This window comes from Asparagus officinalis, chromosome 3 (assembly GCF_001876935.1).
Source record: "Asparagus officinalis chromosome 3, Aspof.V1, whole genome shotgun sequence".
In the NCBI taxonomy this organism is placed as follows: domain Eukaryota; kingdom Viridiplantae; phylum Streptophyta; class Magnoliopsida; order Asparagales; family Asparagaceae; genus Asparagus; species Asparagus officinalis.
This window is the reverse complement of record NC_033796.1, coordinates 31,262,907-31,272,898: the sequence shown is the minus strand read 5'-3', so window position 1 is coordinate 31,272,898 and position 9,992 is coordinate 31,262,907. Positions and strand designations below refer to the sequence as shown.

Below are 9,992 nucleotides of genomic sequence, written 5' to 3'. Positions count from 1 at the left end.
ATTTAACTAACGAGTTTATCTCTCTTTTCTCGTTCAACTGATCATGAGGTTTGTCAAAATAGTTATATTCTCCGACAAACATAATCATAGGATTTAGCTATATCAAAAAAATGCAGCGTATGGAGCTTTCTGACTCAAAACTTTCTGATTCAAAACCATGTGATCCAACTTTCTGATGCGATAGCATCAGTTTAATCTGGGTCAGTGTTATCCTGACTCGAACTTTCTGATTCAAAACCATGTGAAGATTGTATAGCAGGTGACATGAATTGCACTTAATAATACCCTTTGAGTCTAGGTTAAGTATTTTTCTTGAATTTAATTTCTACTAAGTTTTCTTAGCTCCCATGGTTACTTTTGATGACCACTTAAGGTGCACTGTGATGCTATCATTTAGGAAGTCAAAGATTTCAGAAACCTTTTCAGCAGGGAATTTATACACTGTAACTAGATGTTATAACTAATAATTCTATCATTGTTCTGCCTCAGAGTATATTATGAATATGGTCTATCAATGTTTGGGATAAAAAAGTATGTGTTCTAGAATATCAATCTCGTCTGAGACCAAAAAATATTTGAGAAGAAAATACTAACAGCACAGATCGATGTACTAAACTAATAAACAACAACCTCAAGCTCCATTATTTGCCAAGTATTGGCATCTTGATGTGCCATGTGGGGTTTTCTGAATTCATTTTTTTTTATAAACAAACCCAATTTTTTTTTATTAAAAAATATGGGTAATGGATTTATTTTTTATTAAAATCCTTCTCATCCACAGATCCTAGACTAGATTCGCTAGTCTCTAGTTGGAATCGACTACTATTCAATTCATATTTGTTAAATAAAAAAAATTAAAATAAAAAGTTTTAGAGGAGAAAACAACATAAACATCTTTTTCTAGTTTTCTCTTGATGGATATCATCTCAGCCAAAGCTATTTCTAACTCTCTGAATTCCCCCTTTCTTTTTCCAATCTAACTATAAGTCTCACTCGTCTCTTTTGGCTTGGATATCCCAACAAAATTATTGTTGGATCTTTGAAGCCCTTTTCAATTTAGGTAAAAAATCACTATATTTCTTATTTAATATACTTATTAGTTTGTATTTTTTTTAAAAAAATAGTGACATTGTGTATAACTTTGTCCGCATTATGAAACAAAAATAGTAAAATACCCTAATTTATTGTCAAATGCTAGTTTGTAGTGTTCTTGTTTTTTTTAATATTAATGCGTTATTTAGTTATTAGGGTCATAGTCTCACATAACATGTAACTCTACATCATGAGATTTATTAAACAAAAATTATCATTATTTACTAGAGGCAAAATTGTTAGATTATTAATGTTAGCTTGTTGGCATTATCAACTGTATATTTGATGCATTGTGATTATATTATTATATATATATAATTTTCAATGGTTGTTCTATATGTTGACAATTGATAGAGTGGTAAGCAAAAAAAGACTTGATTCATTCTTCGAAAAAAAGAATGTCTCAAGTGGAGAAAGTAGTAGCTAAAAGGAGAACCGTGAAATTCCATCTCAATCTCCGACGGTTCCAATACAACCTTCTCCATTGCCAAGAGTTTAGGATCCTCAAAATTTTTCAATAGAACATAATCCATGATTACATCAACCAATGTGGGTACATCCGGTCAATCTATGTGATGAGATAAAGAGAGCTTATGGTAATTTTATTGAATTCAAGGAGTGGCTTTCAGAGGTACATGATGAGAGTATTGATTCAAATAATTATGGTAATTTTATTGAATTGTTAAATTTGCTGCATCAATTAATGATGAAGTGGCAAATGTTGTTCTTGGAAAATGCACAGTGGAATACAAAGTATACATCTCCGATGATTTAAAAGGAGATGTTGCAAGTTTTTGCAAATAACGTGCGTAACAAGATTCAGGACAAGATTGGGGATGCCAAATTTTTTATCATTGTCGATGAAGCAACTGATGAAGCTAAAAGAGAACAAATGGCTCTTGTTCTTCGATTGTTGACACTAGAGGCTACATATAAGAGCGTTTTTTTTATCTTACCCATGTTAAAGACACATCTTCGACCACTTTATGTTCTACATTGCGTTCTATTCCATCCCATCATAGTCTTGACATTCAAAATATTCGAGGCCAAGGATACGATATCGATGGGGCTAGCAACAAACATCGTGAATGGAGAAGATAGCTGACACTATTTCTTAGGGAGTGTCCTCAAGCATATTATGTGCACTGCATGGCTCATCGACTTCAGTTGACTTTGATCACAACTACTAAGGAGGTAGACGTTGTCCATGAGCTTTTTCTAAATTTAAATTTCATTATCAATGCAGTTGATTGTTCTTGTAAGCGTCGTGATGAGTTACGAGCCGCTCAGGCTGATGAGGTAGCACACTTGATAGCTACTGATAAAATTGAGACTGGAACAATTACAAATCAAATTGGTAGTTTGAAACGAGCGGGTGATACCCATTGGAGTTCTCATTTCTCTTCCATTTGCAGTCTTATTAGAATGTTCAATGCAACCTGTGTTGTTCTTGAAAATATTAAAAGAGAAGAGATGGTAACGGCTCTAACCAAAGAAGAAATGCTAGTGTGGCTTTGAAAAGGATGAAGTCCTTGATTTTTTATTTTCACATTGCATCTTATGAAACGAATCATGGGCAAAACTGATTTGCTTTGTCAAACTCTACAACAAAAGTCTCAAGATATTGTCAATGCAATGCATTTACTGTCAAGCACAAAATTGCTCATTCATGGATTAAGAAATGATGGATGGATTTCTTTTTTGATGGAGTTGTGTCATTTTTCTTTGATCATGGAATTGGTGTTTCGGATTTTGATGCTTCGCGCTTTGAAAGTTGAAGTTGTCGTCGACGTGATAATGTTACAATCAAGCACTATTATCATTTTGATGTATTCAATGTTGTGATGGACTTTCAGTTGCATGAGCTAAGTGCAAGGTTCAATGAGCGGTTAGTTGAGCTTTTGAAGCTTGGTGTTGCTTTGGATCCAAGAGATGGATATAAGTCCTTTGATGTTGATAAAATTTGTAGCCTTGCTGAAAAGTACTATCCTCTTGACTCTTCAGAGCAGGAGAAAATATGTTTGAGATTTTAGTTACAATATTTTTACATTGATGTGTTGAGCCATCCTGATTTGGAGAAACTGTCATCGCTTGCAGAGCTTTGCCAACGTTTAGGTGAGACTGAAAACTCCAAGTCACATCACCTTATTGGTCGACTTATTCATCTTGTTTTGACTCTTCCAGTGTCTTCTGCAATTACTGAGCAATCATTTTCAGCTATGAAACTTGTGAAAACAAAATTGTGCAACAAAATAAAAAATAAATTTCTTGCTACTTATTTGGTTCTTTATATTAAAATTGCAGACACATTTGATTTGAATTCACTATTTAATGATTTTATTTCTGTAAAAGAGCGTCACTCACAATTCTATAATCAACTACTTGCATTGAATGAAAGGGTTTATGTAATTGTTATGAATTTTATATATTTGTTCTTTTTTCCCCCCCCCCTCAACGCAAAAGGTGTATAGTTGCAGGAGTATCCATAAGAAGTTAGTTACGCTAAGGGCATCTCCAACCCTTTGCCTCAAAATGGTGCAAATTTTGCACCAAAATGGTGCAAAAGTCACATCTAACAGTAATGAAGTAATGAAGTAAGGACAAATACAATGAACTTGGTGCAAAAGTCGATGACATTTGTATGAGGTCTTGCTATGAACTTGGTGCAAAAGTCAATGAACTTGGTGCAAAAGTCGAGGACAAATACAATGCTTTGTATTGAGATGACACATTTGCACAAAAACTTCTGCTTAGTACCAAGTTCCTCCACACACACACATAAACACACTTGCGTACTTCAGTTTGTGCTATGATGTCTTGCAGGTCTGGGATTTTAGACCAATCCTTGCTTCATTTTTTTCCATGTTATACGGACATTTGTATGAGGTCTTGCTATGAGGTCTTGCAGGTCTGGGATTTTAGACCAATCGATCAGTCACTTATTGACATTATTCGTACAATACTAGAATTAGAAGACTTTTACTCTCAACAAGACCAAAGATTGACTTAGACCATCTCCAACGCAGCGGCATTTTGAGGCGAAAAGTGAAAATGCCGCTGCGTGGGAGCTCCAATCGAGCGGCATTTGTTGCCGCATTTTGACGGGGATGAACAGCGCGACGCTATATTTGGCGTCGCACTGTTCATCCCCCATTACTGTTTTTTTTTTATTTTTTTATTTTTCAATTTTTTTTAAACCTCATACTTTTATATATTTACAATTTGTCCCCAATTGTTTCATTAAATATATAAAACAACCCTAATAATATTTAAATTTTATAATTTCACCCCAATTGTATAATGTGGACAAAATAAATTATGGTTTTTTTAAATTAAAAAAATGCTAAAATTTAACAGACATTATTATTAATTATAATATTAAAATCTAGACATACATAATATAAAACTTCATTAAAGAGCAATCATAATACATAATTCAAATATAAATTACATATCTGAAATACATAACATATAAAAACTGACACACATAATATAAAACTTCATTAAAATAAAACATAAAATACAAACTAAACATGGTGACGTTACTTAAGATGGACAAGCAACTCTCAATAATCTGGTAGATCGGGGCCAGAGTGTCCAATATCATTAAAATAATTGCCAAAATTAGAAGCAGACCCTTGTTCTTGTTGATTTCTTTTTTGTATTATTTTAATCTGTTGAGCTCGAACGTACTCACGCACGTTTGGATCAGCAATGGAATTCAAATCTTTCATTATAATTTTCCATTCATCTCTATCTTTTTTCATGGCTATCTTTTCTCGTTCGATATCAAATGCTTCTTGCCTGTCCAAGCTCGCCTTGTCTAACCTGTCTATAAGTCGATTGTTGGAGGTCTCGATGGAGTCCACTACACTTGACTCATGATCATCATTTTTCCTTTTCAATTTAGCTTTTTTTACCCCAATAGGTCGTTCAGATGGAGTAAATGATGACAATCCAGGAGATGTTGATATAGGAGATTCCGGAGTGGGATTATCTGATTGTGACGAGTCGAAGTTCACACTTTGGGATTGTCTTCGACCAACTTGTCTTGCTGTGGGGACATCATCTTTGAATTTTTCGAAATTTTTAACCATATTCCAGACATGATCAAATTTGAAACCTTTTTTGTACTTTGGTTCTTGCATAAATAACATCTTTGCTCGAACTAACTGCAAATTATAGTGAACATCAAGTTATGTATTTCAACAATAATAATAAAATTCAAACGATAATTAATAGAATACTTACAATATCTTCATCTGAAGCACCACTTGGATTCAGATTCTCTACTTGTCTCAAGCACGCATTCAATTTTCTTACTTCATTACTTATTATTTCCATTCGAGAACGAACTGATCAGCTCGTACACACCTCAAAATGCTGATCTCGAAGTTCATTGTATTTGTCCTCCACACGAGACCAAAATGCATCTCGAGACTGGTTTCTACCGATAATAGGGTCTTGAGAAATATCCAAGAATACTTGACAAAGGAGCACATCTTCAGTAACCGTGTACCCAGTTGATCGAACAGACATTGGTTGGTTTGGAGATCAGAAATACTTTGAAGAAATACTTCGAATTGGGTGGTTTGAAGTAGAATTCGTGAATGTTATTTATAGCCAATCCAAATTTGTTTTTTTTGTTTGAATTTGAATTTGAATTTGCGGTTGGTTTGAATTTGTCGGTGGTCAACATTTGAAATTGAATCATTTTGTACAAACTGATCAGCTTTACACATTATCCAACGTTGTCGGTGGGAATCAATTTTTGAAATCAGGTCAGCTTTACACATTGTCCAACGTATACACAGCTCAGCTCTCCTTGAATTGTGTGAAAGCTTTGTACGAGTGGGAATCAATTTTTGAAATCAGGTCAGCTTTACACATTGTCCAACGTATACACAGCTCAGCTCTCCTTGAATTGTGTGAAAGCTTTGTACGAGTGGGAATCAATTTTTGAAATCAGGTCAGCTTTACACATTGTCCAACGTATACACAGCTCAGCTCTCCTTGAATTGTGTGAAAGCTTTGTACGAGTGGGAATCAATTTTTGAAATCAGGTCAGCTTTATACATTGTCCAACGTATACAGCTAAAAGCAAATTTGAATTTTGTGACAAATTGATAACAGCTGGAAAGCATTTCCTAAAATCAGCTCAACTTTACACATTGTTCAATGTATACAGCTAAGCAAAGTTTTATAAATAGCATACTAGATTAGGTACATCCACACAATTACTCGTTGTTGTGTTAAAATTATTATTCTCCATTTCTGCATACTTCAGTCATTCTTTTCTTACTTCAAAAATGAATTTCGATGTTGGAGGTCCATCATACTTATCATCATCTTCATCTTCGGATGATGATAATTTTCTGTCCAATATCATTGCAGAGATTGATGAAACCGAAGAAGTAATTTGTGAGTACATCAACAACAACATGATCCTCGTTAACAATTTACGTCAACACAACTACCAACCGATCCATGGTGGCTCGATTCCCGGTCATGCAGTGATCAACCGCGATCGAGAAAATGCGCATCAGAATTTGGTCATAGATTACTTTGCCGATAATCCACGTTTTGGAGAAGATATGTTTCGTCGTCGATATCGGATGTCAAGAAGTTTGTTCCTTCGTATTGTTGATGCAGTGAAAGATCATGACTATTACTTCCAACAACGAAGTGATGGACTTGGTAGAATGGGATTATCACCGTTACAGAAAGTAACAGCTGTTTTTCGCATGTTGGCATACGGTCTACCAGCTGATGCTACGGACGAATACGTTAAAATAGGTGAGTCAACAGCAATTGAAAGTATGACAAAATTTTGTCGTGCTATGGTGGAAATATTCGCAGAGCGGTATCTACGAACACCTAACGCTAACGATATTGCTAGGCTACTCTATATTGGAAAAAAACGTGGTTTTCCAGGAATGTTAGGAAGTCTTGATTGTATGCATTGGAAATGGAAAAATTGTCCAACAGCATGGTCTGGGCAATACACAGGACGTAGTGGGTCACCAACTATTATCCTCGAAGCTGTGGCAGATTATGATCTTTGGATATGGCACGCATATTTTGGTATGCCAGGCACCAATAATGATATCAATGTGCTGGAGTCATCTAATCTTTTCTCTAACCTAGCTCAAGGTATTGCTCCTCCCGTTTACTATGTTATTCAAGGAAAAGAGTATAATATGGGTTATTATTTAGCTGATGGTATATATCCAAAATGGGCTACTATTGTATAAACAATCCAACAGCCACAAGGTAGGAAGAAAAAATATTTTGCCATGAAACAGGAAGCATGTAGAAAAGATGTAGAACGTGCGTTCGGAGTTCTCCAATCACGATTTGCAATCGTGGCAGGATCAGCACGTTTTTGGAAAAAACATGTATTACATGGCATAATGACTGCATGCATTATTATGCACAATATGATAATCGAGGATGAACGTGATCTTTATGCACCAATTCAAGAAGTGAGGGAAGCACCAACACCAGAAGTTGATATGGTAGCAGATGAAACTACAAAATTTACTCAATTTATTGCACGTTACGGAAAAATCAAGGATAAAGATGCCCATATTGCGCTTCGTAATGCATTGATAGATCATCTATGGGAGGAATACACTAATTCAGATAGTTAAGTGCATACTAAATTTGTAATTTTTATATTGTTGTTAATGTTTAATTATTTTCTTGTATTTTATTTTCTGTTGTGTTCTTGAATGTAATATTTTGGCAATATCAATAATAAAAATATAATATTTTAGCAATCAAGTTATTTTAATTAATAAAATAATATTTTATTGTTTTATTAGTTTAATTTTTTAAATAATAAATCATTTTGTTTGAAAAATACGTGAAAAAAATAAAATTTGATATGTGGGGTTAATTGTTGAAATAGTTAAAAATATAGGGAATAAAAAATAATAATATAAAAGTAGATAAAAAAGAATATACTGAGAATATTCTTTTTTGGTGCAAAAAATGGTGTAATGGGTTGGAGATGAATTACTGTTAGATGTGATTTTTGCACCATTTTGATGCAAAATTTGTACCATTTTGGTGCGATGGGTTGGAGATCTTAATGGTATACTTAAAAATCACTTCAAGTTAGGTGTTGACTTTACGTATTCCAATGCATGAAAGTTGATTTAACTAACGAGTTTATCTCTCTTTTCTCGTTCAACTGATCATGAGGTTTGTCAAAATAGTTATATTCTCCGACAAACATAATCATAGGATTTAGCTATATCAAAAAAATGCAGCGTATGGAGCTTTCTGACTCAAAACTTTCTGATTCAAAACCATGTGATCCAACTTTCTGATGCGATAGCATCAGTTTAATCTGGGTCAGTGTTATCCTGACTCGAACTTTCTGATTCAAAACCATGTGAAGATTGTATAGCAGGTGACATGAATTGCACTTAATAATACCCTTTGAGTCTAGGTTAAGTATTTTTCTTGAATTTAATTTCTACTAAGTTTTCTTAGCTCCCATGGTTACTTTTGATGACCACTTAAGGTGCACTGTGATGCTATCATTTAGGAAGTCAAAGATTTCAGAAACCTTTTCAGCAGGGAATTTATACACTGTAACTAGATGTTATAACTAATAATTCTATCATTGTTCTGCCTCAGAGTATATTATGAATATGGTCTATCAATGTTTGGGATAAAAAAGTATGTGTTCTAGAATATCAATCTCGTCTGAGACCAAAAAATATTTGAGAAGAAAATACTAACAGCACAGATCGATGTACTAAACTAATAAACAACAACCTCAAGCTCCATTATTTGCCAAGTATTGGCATCTTGATGTGCCATGTGGGGTTTTCTGAATTCATTTTTTTTTATAAACAAACCCAATTTTTTTTTATTAAAAAATATGGGTAATGGATTTATTTTTTATTAAAATCCTTCTCATCCACAGATCCTAGACTAGATTCGCTAGTCTCTAGTTGGAATCGACTACTATTCAATTCATATTTGTTAAATAAAAAAAATTAAAATAAAAAGTTTTAGAGGAGAAAACAACATAAACATCTTTTTCTAGTTTTCTCTTGATGGATATCATCTCAGCCAAAGCTATTTCTAACTCTCTGAATTCCCCCTTTCTTTTTCCAATCTAACTATAAGTCTCACTCGTCTCTTTTGGCTTGGATATCCCAACAAAATTATTGTTGGATCTTTGAAGCCCTTTTCAATTTAGGTAAAAAATCACTATATTTCTTATTTAATATACTTATTAGTTTGTATTTTTTTTAAAAAAATAGTGACATTGTGTATAACTTTGTCCGCATTATGAAACAAAAATAGTAAAATACCCTAATTTATTGTCAAATGCTAGTTTGTAGTGTTCTTGTTTTTTTTAATATTAATGCGTTATTTAGTTATTAGGGTCATAGTCTCACATAACATGTAACTCTACATCATGAGATTTATTAAACAAAAATTATCATTATTTACTAGAGGCAAAATTGTTAGATTATTAATGTTAGCTTGTTGGCATTATCAACTGTATATTTGATGCATTGTGATTATATTATTATATATATATAATTTTCAATGGTTGTTCTATATGTTGACAATTGATAGAGTGGTAAGCAAAAAAAGACTTGATTCATTCTTCGAAAAAAAGAATGTCTCAAGTGGAGAAAGTAGTAGCTAAAAGGAGAACCGTGAAATTCCATCTCAATCTCCGACGGTTCCAATACAACCTTCTCCATTGCCAAGAGTTTAGGATCCTCAAAATTTTTCAATAGAACATAATCCATGATTACATCAACCAATGTGGGTACATCCGGTCAATCTATGTGATGAGATAAAGAGAGCTTATGGTAATTTTATTGAATTCAAGGAGTGGCTTTCAGAGGTACATGATGAGAGTA

At 33.5% G+C, this 9,992-nt stretch overlaps 2 protein-coding genes across 2 annotated transcripts; one reads left to right on the top strand and one right to left on the bottom strand.

Moving 5' to 3' along the window:
- LOC109834886 lies at positions 4,583–5,436 on the bottom strand. The gene is made up of 2 exons (XM_020402903.1): positions 5,344–5,436; positions 4,583–5,264 (listed from the first exon to the last, which is right to left on the bottom strand). Exons 1-2 carry the CDS (start codon positions 5,434–5,436, stop codon positions 4,659–4,661), a joined length of 699 nt encoding a protein of 232 aa, XP_020258492.1. The 3' UTR covers positions 4,583–4,658.
- On the top strand, positions 6,402–7,346 carry LOC109834885. Its single transcript, XM_020402902.1, has one exon. The coding sequence runs from the start codon at positions 6,402–6,404 to the stop codon at positions 7,344–7,346; it is 945 nt and encodes a 314-aa protein (XP_020258491.1).

What these genes read in the sequence shown, in the direction of transcription:
- LOC109834886 (XM_020402903.1), bottom strand. Translation starts at nt 5,436, where the DNA reads ATGGAAATAATAAGTAATGAAGTAAGAAAATTGAATGCGTGCTTGAGA. An exon ending in GTGCTTCAGATGAAGATATT is followed by an intron (nt 5,265 to 5,343) that starts GTAAGTATTCTA and finishes TATAATTTGCAG; the next exon opens with TTAGTTCGAGCAAAGATGTT.
- LOC109834885 (XM_020402902.1), top strand. Translation starts at nt 6,402, where the DNA reads ATGAATTTCGATGTTGGAGGTCCATCATACTTATCATCATCTTCATCT.